This window comes from Jatropha curcas, chromosome 2, assembly GCF_041381405.1.
Source record: "Jatropha curcas cultivar XTBG-Jc1 chromosome 2, XTBG_Jcur_1.0, whole genome shotgun sequence".
Classification (NCBI taxonomy): domain Eukaryota; kingdom Viridiplantae; phylum Streptophyta; class Magnoliopsida; order Malpighiales; family Euphorbiaceae; genus Jatropha; species Jatropha curcas.
Genome location: NC_143152.1, coordinates 10,135,707 through 10,151,902, shown reverse-complemented (window position 1 = coordinate 10,151,902; position 16,196 = coordinate 10,135,707). Strand labels below are relative to the sequence as shown.

Below are 16,196 nucleotides of genomic sequence, written 5' to 3'. Positions count from 1 at the left end.
TGTGAAGAAAGCCACAAATAAATATTTACAACAATAAAATTTCTCCTCGAGCATCTCCAAAACCATAAAGCATCAGTTCTATATAATTTCTCCTTTGGCATTAGTCTTTTTTAGAAATTACATAAACACTTCAAGAATGATATTCTAATTATGAGGCGTTTTTCAAAATAAATATACCAAAATGAAGTATATTTTGTAAGATATTTTCAGATTACTTGTAATTTTGGGTTCGTGAATTATTTAATATTAATTCTGAAATATATAACTGTATATATTTTAACGAAATGAATGCAAATAAATTGGTTGCCTAAGTCTACTTGAGAAGTTGCTTAAGCAGATGTCTGTCATGCGAACAAAGATATGCTAAGAAAGAGAAAAGAAGAAGAAGAAGAGAGAAGTAAATAGTTGCAATAACAACAACAATAATGAAGTTTTAGTCTTAAGGACAATAACTAACTGGGGAGCAAGCGTACTTCCTGCTGTCCACCTGTGGTTTATGTAAATGCATGGAGGTTGTAATCTATTAGCATTGGTAGGCTTAACATTTATTTTAACATACAAATAACTAACTATTAAATATTATTATAATTAAAATTTTATTTTAAAATATTTCAATTACTTTTATTCACAAATTAAAAACTTTATAAAATAAAATATACAAATTTAAATTTAAAGTATTGTGGAAACAATTTTTTTTATACAAGGAAAAAAAATAAATTTAATTTGGATGTTTATTAAAATGTTAACAAAAAAATATTATTAAAATGTTTAATAGTTTAATTGATGTTTTTGTTTATGTCTTTATGTATGTATTGTCTCATTACTTCAATTAATAATTCTTTACTAATCATATATGTTTAAGATTTAAAGAAAAAATTATTGAAAGTGCAACGAATATAATAGAAGAACATCAAGAAACGCACAATCAATATTGTAATTGTATTGAGACTGAACGTACATTAGGTATGTTAAATGCTATGCTTGCTTATTTAAACAAGATTATAGAAGGACAAGCATAATCGGGGGCCGCATCCTGGTATCAGAGCCTAGTTTGCTAAAAATTTATCAGTTTGGAAGTGAAACCCGGTCTCTTCGAGACTTAAGTCGCGTTGCCTTGATACGTAAGTGCCCTTTGTAGCCGTGGTTAGGCATTGTTGGGGCCAGTAAGGCGTAATCCGTCGTTGACAGTGATCTTCCTCATGGATAAATTATTTAGTGGATTAACTCGAAGTACTAGTTCGCGTTCTTTAGGTTCTTCTTCTTCTTCTAAATCTAAAAAAAATAAAGAAATTTTGTTAGCTGAGGATATAGAAAATAATTTAGAAAATTGGAATTTACCTAAAGTACAAGCTAATATGATATATAAATCCAATACAAATTTTTTATTCAAATCAGATTATATTGTGAAAACAGTAGAACAGGTTGTTCCTATCCATGAAGGACTTCAATCCTTTAGTTTGTTTTGTCAAGAATTAATTACAAAACATAAAGAAAAATATAATTTCTTACATGTGGGCATGGTTCAAGTTGCTTTAAAACCAGCCACACGATTAGGACTGAATACTGCTGCTGTAGTATGTCTTAGAGATAAAAGACATTTGAAATTTCATGATTCACTATTAGGAATTATTGAATCTTCTCTTTGTGAAGGTCCAATATATTTCTCTAGTTATCCAAATCTTACTTTATCTCTTTCAGATCCTCATTTAATGAATGTTTTATCACTTGATATACAAAGTACAGGTTATGAAATGTTACCTGGCTCAGAAAATATTATTTTAATTTATCGTGTTCATTATAAAGCTATGAACACTGTGGTACCAAATCTGAAAACTGATACGGCAAGAATAACCATCCCAAAGGGATTTACTACTTTGTTTGTTACCAATTTATCTAAAGGTAATATGGTAGTCCCTAAAGCAATTCAATGGGATCAGGTACAATTACCTGACCAATGGTTATTAGAAGAGGCTGTACCACCCTCTAAAATACAATCCACAGAAATAGATACAATCGACACAACCTCTGAAGGCACTGTGTCATTAAGATTCTCAAGAAATAGAATATATGAAATACCGTCACGAAGGTCTGTATCGGGAACGTCTTCAATTCCCTATAGACCACCAACTGCACCTACAGAACCATCGGTGCAAGGGACGAACAGGACTAATGAAAATATAGTCCAGCCCATTTATGAAAACCGAAGCCCAACACCTTCGGACATGGGTTATGAAAAAGAAAGTACATCTAAACCTTTTAAAATTATGATGTTAGAAGATAATTTATCTATCTTTGATAAATGGTTTAATATGACTTTCTCTGAAACAGAACAAGCCTATTGGCTAAAGAAATATCGTTCATATCAATCTTTGCAAGGAACAAAGAATTTCTATTCCTTTCTTCAACATATATTTATGTTAAAGAACAAATCCTTTCCGGATTTTACAGACCAAACTGTTGTTGCAGGGCTTACTTCTATTTATGCTACTTTCAATACACCTCAGGGTAGCATTAAGCGCATCCACCCTCCTTTAGAACCCAGTACTGTAACCATTGCAGCTCAGTCCATAGACTGTGCTCCTTTTTCCCGGGGGGGGGGGGGGAGAGGGAACCACATGGAACCAAAAACAGTTAAATTTTACAAATATGCATTTATCTACTGTTGGTGATCAATTAAATAGAATTGAAAACCAATTAGGAACCTTAAAGCCTCACTTAGGTCAAGGTCAAGAAGCGTCCACTTCTAAAATAGGAAGTCAAGAAAAAACAGTCTTATTTAAACCGACTATTCATCCTGAGAACTTTAATTTAGCTTCTCCCAAAGATGATATAGTAGATGAAATAACTAAGCGATTGGCAAAATTATCTGTTAAAGGAAAAGGTCCAGAACTTGCTCCATTAACAGTGCCAACATCTTCGGATGAATCCGCTAAAGAATCTGATGTAGAAAATCTACCAACTAATGAAATCTTACATCTGGAACAACAGCTTAAAGAAGCTAATGAAATAAATAAAATTACATATCCTCGAGCAAGAGGAATGATAGAAATGAAACCCTATTATTCAAGACCATCCCCCATTAATATGCAATATGAAGATCCTTCGTTTAATTATGTTCAATATGATGGTCAATCCATTGTTGAATGGAATATAGATGGGTTATCTGAGTATCACATAAAGAATGTTTTGCAATATATGACGATGTATGCAACTGCCTGTAAAGTTAGAGGCAATACTGATAAAGGCATTAAACAAGCCATAGTTGGAGGTTTTGTCGGCCAACTAAAAGGTTGGTGGGACTTTGCCCTCACTCAAGAAGGAAAAGATCAAATAGAAAATGCCGTTAAACATGAAGAATATAGAGATGAAAACCAACAAAGACAATTACGTGAGATCCCACAAGCAGTAAATACACTGCTCTACACCATTGGTTTACATTTCATTGGATCCACTACTATGCATTTAGATAAGTCTCATGAACAGCTAATGAATTTACGCTGTCCTGATATGTCTCATTTTAAATGGTACAAGGATGTCTTTCTGACAGCTGTACTATCAAGAGAAGACAGTCAGTACGATTTTTGGAAAGAAAAGTTTATTTCAGGCCTTCCTCATCTCTTTGCGGATCGCGTCAGGAATAAACTTAAAGAAAAGAATAACGGTATAATTCCTTATCATACTTATACTTATGGGGAATTAGCCTCTGAAATAGTTACTGAAGGTTTAGCACTATGTAATGAAATTAAAATACATAGACAAATGAAAAAAGAAAAAATGACAGGAAAAAGAATACTAGGAACTTTTTGTGAACAGTTTGGCTATGAACCTATTTGGAAGTCGAGTTCAAAAAAGGAAAAATATAGGAAGCCATTTAGGCCTCGACGCCAACACAGATATGATAAACCCTATGAAAGAAAAGAAAAAACCAAACACAAAAGCCATACAACTCATAGACCTAGAAAGCCCAAAAAAGAGTTTAAACCCGCTAAAGACAAAACCCAAATAGCGTGTTACAAATGTGGTCGCATAGGTCACTATGCAAATAAATGTAGAATGAAACAACAAATTCAAGCTCTAACAATAGATGAAGAGCTAAAGAAATCATTTGAAAAACTTTTTATTAATGAAACAGATTCTGAAGTAAATGCTATCAATACTATTGATTACACTTCAAAAGAATCAGAAAAAGAAGTTTCTGATCAAGAGAATTGTAATGGCCAATGTGATTACTACAAATCACTCTGTGCCATGAATGGTCTCTATGTTCTCACAAAAACATATACCTTTCTTCTCGATTTAATCGAGCAAATTCCAGATGAAAGAAAGAAACGAGAACAATTAGAAGCCTACTTAGCCTTACAGAATGAAAGGCCTTCATCATCAACCCAAACACCTCTTCTAAAGAAATTAGAAGAATCACAACCTAGTTATAATATTCAAGAAATCTTTGAAAAAATCAAAGCTACAAAAGCTAATAGAGAACCAACGCTTAAAGAATTACGAAGCGAAATGAATCAACTCAAAACTGAGTTACAACAGTTAAAAGAACGAGTTGTGTTTTTAGAAGTACTAAATAAAGAAGAAATGGAGTTTAATGACTATAAAACTCCACCTGTACAAACAGTACAAATAAATGAGCTACAATACGTGAATTTAGTATATCGTGTCATTACTCAAAAATGGCATACTAAAGTCACTATTGTCGTTCATAAAGAATATATCTTTGAAACCATTACTTTAATCGATTCAGGTGCAGATCTGAATTGTATTAATGAAGGCTTAGTACCATCTCGCTATTTTGAAAAAACCGTAGAAGAATTAAATACAGCTGATGGTAGTAAGATGGGAGTTAAATACAAACTCCAAAATACAGCAATATGTAATAAAGGGATATGTTTCCAAATACCCTTTATCATGGTAAAAGGATTATCTCATCCAGTAATTCTGGGAAATCCATTTTTACATATGCTGTATCCGATTAAGAATATATCGGAAAATGGTATTACTACAGAATTAGAAGGTCAAGAAATTACCTTCCATTTCATAACTCAACCACGAGTTAAAGAAATTGATATAATACGAAATACAATAAAAAATAAAAAAAACTTTGTAGCCTCTTTATCCTATGAAATAAAAGTTAAAGAAATACAACAAAAATTGCAAACGCAATATCTACCAAGGGTTAAAGAAGTTCAACAAAAAATAGAGTCTTCGGTATGTTCTGAAAATCCAATAGAGTTCTGGGCCAGAAAGAAACATATAGTTACATTGCCCTACGAACCAGATTTTAATGAAAAGAACATTCCAACAAAGGCCCGGCCCATAGCTATGGGGCCTCGCCATCTCGAATTATGTAAAACAGAAATTGCATCTCTGTTAAAGAAAGGGCTAATTCGGCCAAGCCAAAGCCCATGGAGTTGCGCTGCCTTTTATGTGGAAAATAATGCAGAATTGGAACGTGGTGTTCCAAGACTTGTCATTAATTATAAACCACTTAATCAGGCATTACGCTGGATTAGGTATCCATTACCTAATAAAAGAGATCTTCTCAATAGGCTTTTCTCTGCTAATATTTTCTCAAAATTTGATATGAAATCTAGTTATTGGCAGATTCAAGTCACAGAGCAAGACCGCTATAAAACGGCCTTTACAGTTCCATTCGGTCAATATGAATGGAATGTAATGCCCTTCGGTCTAAAGAATGCTCCCTCTGAATTTCAAAAGATAATGAATGATATCTTTAATCCATTTACTTTATTCACAATTGTTTATATTGATGATGTGCTAATCTTTTCTGAAACTATAGATCAGCACTTTAAACATTTGAATATCTTCATCAATATAGCAATCCAGAATGGTCTAGTAGTCTCAGCCAAAAAGATGAAACTCTTTCAAACAGAAATCAGATTTTTAGGACATAATATTGCTAATCGCACTATTATTCCTATAAATCGAGCAATTGAGTTTGCGGCTAAATTTCCGGATGAAATTAAAGATAAGACTCAATTACAACGATTTCTTGGAAGTCTTAATTATGTTAGTGACTTCTATCCGCAAATGGCTCAAGATGCAAAGCCCTTATTTGAACGGCTAAAGAAAGTTCCACCTGTTTGGACAGAGGAACATACCTTAGCTGTAAAGAAAATAAAGACAAAAGTGAAAACGATTCCTTGTTTGGCTATACCCCATCCAGATGCTTTTAAGATAGTAGAGACAGATGCCTCCAATATCGGATATGGTGGTATCCTCAAACAACGACTGAATAATAAAGAAACCTTAGTGCGCTTTACTAGCGGCACGTGGGTTGGCCCAAGGGTCAATTATTCAACAGTCAAAAAAGAAATCTTAGCCATAGTCTTATGCGTCCAAAAATTTGAATCTGACTTATTAAATCAAAAGTTTTTAATACGTGTAGACTGTAAAAGTGCTAAAGATATTTTGTTTAAAGATGTTAAAAATTTAGCATCAAAATAAATATTTGCTTGCTGGCAAGCAATATTGTTTGTTTTTGACTTTGACATTGAATTCATTAAAGGTGACACTAACTCTTTACCTGATTTTCTTACTCGTGAATTTCTCACAGGAGCATCACCTATCAATGAGTTCAAAAAGAAAAATTAAAGCTTCTTCGTCTGGATCGCAGGATCCAACAAAACATAGACAAGATGCTTATGAAGCAAGTGTCCTAGGAAGAAATGAAGATGGTCTTCCACTGATCAATATCAGTAATTACTTTCTAGTTCCTATAACTAAAGAACAACGTTATATGGACCCTAATGAAGTTGCATCAAGATATATGAAAAATCATTTTGCGCATCCTCTTTTGCCTAAAGATTATCATTATTATCAAGCGATATTAGAGGCAACTGGATCGGTAATCTTCTCACCGGTCATTAGAGGAAATGAAGGAGAATGGGCTTATAGCAAATTCATTATCAAACGTGTTTTTGCTCAAGAAGATTGGGGCCCTGACCCTTTTCAACAAAAAGATCTCCATCAGGTAAGGCCTCGATATTTTAATTATTTCGATTATATCGATGCCTGGAAATATTCCTTGTGCTATGATAACAAGCAAAGAAAGTTTAGCTGGTTCATCACTTTTAACCTAGCTAAAGAAGAATGGGATTTCCCACTATGGTTTCAAGAATGGTTCTATAACTGGGGTTTAGCTCCCATTGCTATGCCGGATAAAGTAAGATCCGTCTATGAACAATTTCGTGACCTTAACAGGACCTTGGACAATCCTATCCTCTACTTTACAGTTGTCTATAAAGTACCTTGGATAATTAAATGGGATTATCAAATTATAATTAAAAAATTAAAGAAATGTGAAGACTGTCAAATTGAGATTCCTTGGCTCGCTAGACGAATACTTCTACGATGGTGGGATAAGTGTAATTTCTTTAATCCCCCTTCTATCTTTGCCAGCAAAGGACTAATTAATTTTGCTAAAAAACAAAGTCCGCTAAAATCTAAGCAGACAGCAGAGGTAACATCACCTCTTAATCTCTCTGAATTATTAAAAGGTATGTTAAATGCTATGCTTGCTTATTTAAACAAGATTATAGAATCGTGTGGCTGGTTTTAAAGCAACTTGAACCATGCCCACATGTAAGAAATTATATTTTTCTTTATGTTTTGTAATTAATTCTTGACAAAACAAACTAAAGGATTGAAGTCCTTCATGGATAGGAACAGCCTGTTCTACTGTTTTCACAATATAATCTGATTTGAATAAAAAATTTGTATTGGATTTATATATCATATTAGCTTCTACTTTAGGTAAATTCCAATTTTCTAAATTATTTTCTATATCCTCAGCTAACAAAATTTCTTTATTTTTTTTAGATTTAGAAGAAGAAGAAGAACCTAAAGAACGCGAACTAGTACTTCGAGTTAATCCACTAAATAATTTATCCATGAGGAAGATCACTATCAACGACGGATTATGCCTTACTGGCCCCAACAATGCCTAACCACGGCTACAAAGGGCACTTACGTATCAAGGCAACGCGACTTAAGTCTCGAAGAGACCGGGTTTCACTTCCAAACTGATAAATTTTTAGCAAACTAGGCTCTGATACCAGGATGCGGCCCCAGATTATGCTTGTCCTTCTATAATCTTGTTTAAATAAGCAAGCATAGCATTTAACATACCTAATGTACGTTCAGTCTCAATACAATTACAATATTGATTGTGCGTTTCTTGATGTTCTTCTATTATATTCGTTGCACTTTCAATAATTTTTTCTTTTAACAAATAAATTTGATTAAAATTAGAAAAATCAACTAACAATAACTCATCAATTAAAGAAGGAATAAAAGACATTTATATAAACAATACTTACTTTAAGTTGATTACAAATAAGGCAGAGGTCGACGACTTGATAATCGAGATCAACAGCCTTTTGATGTAGTGTATTAATAGCTTCAAAGATAAACTCTAAATTACACTCTAATTTTGAAGAAGCAGTAGGATTACTAGCACACTTACACTCACTATTTACTTTCTCCAGATTGGAGGTTTAATATATTACAAAGAGAGAGAAAGAGGTGTGAAGATTATTTTCTTCGATGCTCTACAATTAAAATTTACATCTATTTATAACCACATTGTCTTCCTATTGCTAATGGAGCGAGAATCTTCTTGTAGCAAGTGGGAGACAAGATAAAAAGAGGAGTGTTGCTTTCTTTGGTGGAATGTCATTATCTTTTGGTGCGGAGTCACTTTCTTGAGTGGAGATTATTTTTAATCTCCAAATGGGTCCTGGCTGTCGATAAACATATCATCAGCGAATTTTTCGCTATCGGTAGAGTCATTCTCAGAATGATAGGATTGAGAGGGTCCAGCTTTATCTTTACCCTTATCTTTCGATGAAGATGGCATATCTTCCTCTTCAAGTGCTTTAAATAATTGTTTCTTTATCTCTTCCTTTGGTAAAGATTTAAACATATCTTTTAATAATTCAGAGAGATTAAGAGGTGATATTACCTCTGCTGTCTGCTTAGATTTTAGCGGACTTTGTTTTTTAGCAAAATTAATTAGTCCTTTGCTGGCAAAGATAGAAGGGGGATTAAAGAAATTACACTTATCCCACCATCGTAGAAGTATTCGTCTAGCGAGCCAAGGAATCTCAATTTCACATTTCTTTAATTTTTTAATTATAATTTGATAATCCCATTTAATTATCCAAGGTACTTTATAGACAACTGTAAAGTAGAGGATAGGATTGTCCAAGGTCCTGTTAAGGTCACGAAATTGTTCATAGACGGATCTTACTTTATCTGGCATAGCAATGGGAGCTAAACCCCAGTTATAGAACCATTCTTGAAACCATAGTGGGAAATCCCATTCTTCTTTAGCTAGGTTAAAAGTGATGAACCAGCTAAACTTTCTTTGCTTGTTATCATAGCACAAGGAATATTTCCAGGCATCGATATAATCGAAATAATTAAAATATCGAGGCCTTACCTGATGGAGATCTTTTTGTTGAAAAGGGTCAGGGCCCCAATCTTCTTGAGCAAAAACACGTTTGATAATGAATTTGCTATAAGCCCATTCTCCTTCATTTCCTCTAATGACCGATGAGAAGATTACCGATCCAGTTGCCTCTAATATCGCTTGATAATAATGATAATCTTTAGGCAAAAGAGGATGCGTAAAATGATTTTTCATATATCTTGATGCAACTTCATTAGGGTCCATATAACGTTGTTCTTTAGTTATAGGAACCAGAAAGTAATTACTGATATTGATCAGTGGAAGACCATCTTCATTTCTTCTTAGGACACTTGCTTCATAAGCATCTTGTCTATGTTTTGTTGGATCCTGCGATCCAGACGAAGAAGCTTCAATTTTTCTTTTTGAACTCATTGATAGGTGATGCTCCTGTGAGAAATTCACGAGTAAGAAAATCAGGTAAAGAGTTAGTGTCACCTTTAATGAATTCAATGTCAAAGTCAAAAACAGACAATATTGCTTGCCAGCGAACAAATATTTATTTTGATGCTAAATTTTTAACATCTTTAAACAAAATATCTTTAGCACTTTTACAGTCTACACGTATTAAAAACTTTTGATTTAATAAGTCAGATTCAAATTTTTGGACGCATAAGACTATGGCTAAGATTTCTTTTTTGACTGTTGAATAATTGACCCTTGGGCCAACCCACGTGCCGCTAGTAAAGCGCACTAAGGTTTCTTTATTATTCAGTCGTTGTTTGAGGATACCACCATATCCGATATTGGAGGCATCTGTCTCTACTATCTTAAAAGCATCTGGATGGGGTATAGCCAAACAAGGAATCGTTTTCACTTTTGTCTTTATTTTCTTTACAGCTAAGGTATGTTCCTCTGTCCAAACAGGTGGAACTTTCTTTAGCCGTTCAAATAAGGGCTTTGCATCTTGAGCCATTTGCGGATAGAAGTCACTAACATAATTAAGACTTCCAAGAAATCGTTGTAATTGAGTCTTATCTTTAATTTCATCCGGAAATTTAGCCGCAAACTCAATTGCTCGATTTATAGGAATAATAGTGCGATTAGCAATATTATGTCCTAAAAATCTGATTTCTGTTTGAAAGAGTTTCATCTTTTTGGCTGAGACTACTAGACCATTCTGGATTGCTATATTGATGAAGATATTCAAATGTTTAAAGTGCTGATCTATAGTTTCAGAAAAGATTAGCACATCATCAATATAAACAATTGTGAATAAAGTAAATGGATTAAAGATATCATTCATTATCTTTTGAAATTCAGAGGGAGCATTCTTTAGACCGAAGGGCATTACATTCCATTCATATTGACCGAATGGAACTGTAAAGGCCGTTTTATAGCGGTCTTGCTCTGTGACTTGAATCTGCCAATAACTAGATTTCATATCAAATTTTGAGAAAATATTAGCAGAGAAAAGCCTATTGAGAAGATCTCTTTTATTAGGTAATGGATACCTAATCCAGCGTAATGCCTGATTAAGTGGTTTATAATTAATGACAAGTCTTGGAACACCACGTTCCAATTCTGCATTATTTTCCACATAAAAGGCAGCGCAACTCCATGGGCTTTGGCTTGGCCGAATTAGCCCTTTCTTTAACAGAGATGCAATTTCTGTTTTACATAATTCGAGATGGCGAGGCCCCATAGCTATGGGCCGGGCCTTTGTTGGAATGTTCTTTTCATTAAAATCTGGTTCGTAGGGCAATGTAACTATATGTTTCTTTCTGGCCCAGAACTCTATTGGATTTTCAGAACATACCGAAGACTCTATTTTTTGTTGAACTTCTTTAACCCTTGGTAGATATTGCGTTTGCAATTTTTGTTGTATTTCTTTAACTTTTATTTCATAGGATAAAGAGGCTACAAAGTTTTTTTTTATTTTTCATTGTATTTCGTATTATATCAATTTCTTTAACTCGTGGTTGAGTTATGAAATGGAAGGTAATTTCTTGACCTTCTAATTCTGTAGTAATACCATTTTCCGATATATTCTTAATGGGATACAGCATATGTAAAAATGGATTTCCCGGAATTACTGGATGAGATAATCCTTTTACCATGATAAAGGGTATTTGGAAACATATCCCTTTATTACATATTGCTGTATTTTGGAGTTTATATTTAACTCCCATCTTACTACCATCAGCTGTATTTAATTCTTCTACGGTTTTTTCAAAATAGCGAGATGGTACTAAGCCTTCATTAATACAATTCAGATCTGCACCTGAATCGATTAAAGCAATGGTTTTAAAGATATATTCTTTATGAACGACAATAGTGACTTTAGTATGCCATTTTTGAGTAATGACACGATCTACTAAATTCACGTATTGTAGCTCATTTATTTGTACTGTTTGTACAGGTGGAGTTTCATAGTCATTAAACTCCATTTCTTCTTTATTTAGTACTTCTAAAAACACAACTCGTTCTTTTAACTGTTGTAACTCAGTTTTGAGTTGATTCATTTCGCTTCGTAATTCTTTAAGCGTTGGTTCTCTATTAGCTTTTGTAGCTTTGATTTTTTCAAAGATTTCTTGAATATTATAACTAGGTTATGATTCTTCTAATTTCTTTAGAAGAGGTGTTTGGGTTGATGATGAAGGCCTTTCATTCTGTAAGGCTAAGTAGGCTTCTAATTGTTCTCGTTTCTTTCTTTCATCTGGAATTTGCTCGATTAAATCGAGAAGAAAGGTATCTGTTTTTGTGAGAACTTAGAGACCATTCATGGCACAGAGTGATTTGTAGTAATCACATTGGCCATTACAATTCTCTTGATCAGAAACTTCTTTTTCTGATTCTTTTGAAGTGTAATCAATAGTATTGATAGCATTTACTTCAGAATCTGTTTCATTAATAAAAAGTTTTTCAAATGATTTCTTTAGCTCTTCATCTATTGTTAGAGCTTGAATTTGTTGTTTCATTCTACATTTATTTGCATAGTGACCTATGCGACCACATTTGTAACACGCTATTTGGGTTTTGTCTTTAGCGGGTTTAAACTCTTTTTTGGGCTTTCTAGGTCTATGAGTTGTATGGCTTTTGTGTTTGGTTTTTTCTTTTCTTTCATAGGGTTTATCATATCTGTGTTGGCGTCGAGGCCTAAATGGCTTCCTATATTTTTCCTTTTTTGAACTCGACTTCCAAATAGGTTCATAGCCAAACTGTTCACAAAAAGTTCCTAGTATTCTTTTTCCTGTCATTTTTTCTTTTTTCATTTGTCTATGTATTTTAATTTCATTACATAGTGCTAAACCTTCAGTAACTATTTCAGAGGCTAATTCCCCATAAGTATAAGTATGATAAGGAATTATACCGTTATTCTTTTCTTTAAGTTTATTCCTGACGCGATCCGCAAAGAGATGAGGAAGGCCTGAAATAAACTTTTCTTTCCAAAAATCGTACTGACTGTCTTCTCTTGATAGTACAGCTGTCAGAAAGACATCCTTGTACCATTTAAAATGAGACATATCAGGACAGCGTAAATTCATTAGCTGTTCATGAGACTTATCTAAATGCATAGTAGTGGATCCAATGAAATGTAAACCAAAGGTGTAGAGCAGTGTATTTACTGCTTGTGGGATCTCACGTAATTGTCTTTGTTGGTTTTCATCTCTATATTCTTCATGTTTAACGGCATTTTCTATTTGATCTTTTCCTTCTTGAGTGAGGGCAAAGTCCCACCAACCTTTTAGTTGGCCGACAAAACCTGCAACTATGGCTTGTTTAATGCCTTTATCAGTATTGCCTCTAACTTTACAGGCAGTTGCATACATCGTCATATATTGCAAAACATTCTTTATCTGATACTCAGATAACCCATCTATATTCCATTCAACAATGGATTGACCATCATATTGAACATAATTAAACGAAGGATCTTCATATTGCATATTAATGGGGGATGGTCTTGAATAATAGGGTTTCATTTCTATCATTCCTCTTGCTCGAGGATATGTAATTTTATTTATTTCATTAGCTTCTTTAAGCTGTTGTTCCAGATGTAAGATTTCATTAGTTGGTAGATTTTCTACATCAGATTCTTTAGCGGATTCATCCGAAGATGTTGGCACTGTTAACGGAGCAAGTTCTGGACCTTTTCCTTTAACAGATAATTTTGCCAATCGCTTAGTTATTTCATCTACTATATCATCTTTGGGAGAAGCTAAATTAAAGTTCTCAGGATGAATAGTCGGCTTAAATAAGACTGTTTTTTCTTGACTTCCTATTTTAGAAGTGGACGCTTCTTGACCTTGACCTAAGTGAGGCTTTAAGGTTCCTAATTGGTTTTCAATTCTATTTAATTGATCACCAACAGTAGATAAATGCATATTTGTAAAATTTAACTGTTTTTAGTTCCATGTGGTTCCCTCTCCCCCCGGGAAAAAGGAGCACAGTCCATGGACTGAGCTGCAATGGTTACAGTACTGGGTTCTAAAGGAGGGTGGATGCGCTTAATGCTACCCTGAGGTGTATTGAAAGTAGCATAAATAGAAGTAAGCCCTGCAACAACAGTTTGGTTTGTAAAATCCGGAAAGGATTTGTTCTTTAACATAAATATATGTTGAAGAAAGGAATATAAATTCTTTGTTCCTTGCAAAGATTGATATGAACGATATTTCTTTAGCCAATAGGCTTGTTCTGTTTCAGAGAAAGTCATATTAAACCATTTATGAAAGATAGATAAATTATCTTCTAACATCATAATTTTAATCTCCAAGAAAATGATGTTTGCTTTCCCATTAAATTAATATTATATATATAACCCAAAAGTCCAACATTTTGTTAAATGTTACTGTGGAAAGACTGAGAAAGTTTTTGTTTTTATTTGATCCACCTAATTTAAAATTCTTTTTTGTCCTAATCATGGACCCTTGTCCGACAATTATATTATAATCTTAAATTATGTCTACGTTGGGCAGGAGCATCGAAGATGATATGGCAGCTGGAAAAGCAAGTGGAGAATCAGGGAAAGTGCATATTCCTCACTATCTCTTCCTAATGTCATTCAATTTGATTGGTAATCTTATGCTATCAAAAGACCTTTTTGATTCAAAGTGCAAAGAAGGGTATGAGTTCTTTGAGGCCATGGACAAGGTGGTGGTTTGGGCTGGAACACCAAACCTTGCAGACTTTCTACCATTCTTGCAATGGTTGGATCCACAAGGACTCAAGAGAAACATGTCAAGAGACATGGGACGTGCAAAAGACATTGTGGCTGGGTTTGTTAAAGAAAGAATTGAGGATTATAAAATGGGAAAGAAAAAGGCTAATAAGGACTTCCTAGATGTGTTGTTGGAATTTGAAGGTGATGGTAAAGAATGGGAAGGAAAAATTCCATATGAGAAAATGATCATAATCATTTTGGTAAGCATAGATACTTAATTATAAGAGTATGTGTGGCATTATCATTTGAATTTTTTTTTTCAGCAGAAGTATTATATTGAATTTAATAAATTATTGGTTGTGTTCAATGTTGAAGGAAATGTTTTTTGCTGGGTCAGAGACTACAAGCTCGACAATGGAATGGGTAATGGCAGAGCTATTTTCTAATCCTGAAGCTTTGAGAAAAGTTAAAGATGAACTTGACGCGGTTGTTGGAGAAAACAGGAAAGTTGAGGAGAGTTACATAGACAAATTGCCATATCTACAAGCTGTTATAAAGGAAACAGTTAGATTACATCCTGTGGTTCCTTTACTCCTTCCAAGAAACACAATAGAAGATACAAATTTTATGGGGTACCATATATCCAAAGGCACTCAAGTTCTTATAAATGCATGGGCAATTGGGAGAGATCCTGAATCTTGGGAGGATCCAATGAATTTCAAGCCTGAGAGATTTTTAGGTTCAAATATTGATTACAAGGGGCAGAATTTTGAGCTCATTCCATTCGGGTCAGGAAGAAGAATATGTGTGGGCATGGGATTGGCTCAGAGAGTAGTTCCGCTTGGTGTGGCCTCTCTATTGCACAATTTTGAGTGGGATCTACATTCTCAGACTTTAGACATGAGTGAAAGGATGGGAATAACAGTGAGAAAACTCGTACCCTTGAATTTAGCATGCAGGAAACGTCCAGCGAAATCTAGCTAGGTTAATTTAATTTAGTTTATGGTCATGTAATCTAGTATTATATGCATTAGAATAATATCATGTAATAAACATTTTGTGGTCTACATCTAGCTTATCATGTTCTAGATGTGTAATAGTATAATTTCGTGGAATGATCATTTGCTTGTTTGGAAATGTGAAGAAAGCCACAAATAAATATTTACAACAATAAAATTTCTCCTCGAGCATCTCCAAAACCATAAAGCATCAGTTCTATATAATTTCTCCTTTGGCATTAGTCTTTTTTAGAAATTACATAAACACTTCAAGAATGATATTCTAATTATGAGGCGTTTTTCAAAATAAATATACCAAAATGAAGTATATTTTGTAAGATATTTTCAGATTACTTGTAATTTTGGGTTCGTGAATTATTTAATATTAATTCTGAAATATATAACTGTATATATTTTAACGAAATGAATGCAAATAAATTGGTTGCCTAAGTCTACTTGAGAAGTTGCTTAAGCAGATGTCTGTCATGCGAACAAAGATATGCTAAGAAAGAGAAAAGAAGAAGAAGAAGAGAGAAGTAAATAGTTGCAATAACAACAACAATAATGAAGTTTTAGTCTTAAGGACAATAACTAA

General features: G+C 33.7%; 1 protein-coding gene across 1 annotated transcript; it reads left to right on the top strand.

Moving 5' to 3' along the window:
* The first annotated feature begins 14,401 nt into the window (after positions 1–14,401).
* Positions 14,402–15,802, top strand: LOC105645139 (iridoid oxidase). Its single transcript, XM_037638934.2, has 2 exons — positions 14,402–14,863; positions 14,979–15,802. The coding sequence occupies exons 1-2, from the start codon at positions 14,402–14,404 to the stop codon at positions 15,585–15,587; spliced, it is 1,071 nt and encodes a 356-aa protein (XP_037494862.2). The 3' UTR covers positions 15,588–15,802.
* Positions 15,803–16,196: the final 394 nt, after the last annotated feature.

Excerpts from the sequence above, each read along its gene's own strand:
- LOC105645139 (XM_037638934.2), top strand. The coding sequence starts at position 14,402 with ATGTCTACGTTGGGCAGGAGCATCGAAGATGATATGGCAGCTGGAAAA. Across the intron at positions 14,864-14,978 it reads AAATGATCATAATCATTTTG|GAAATGTTTTTTGCTGGGTC; the intron begins GTAAGCATAGAT and ends TCAATGTTGAAG.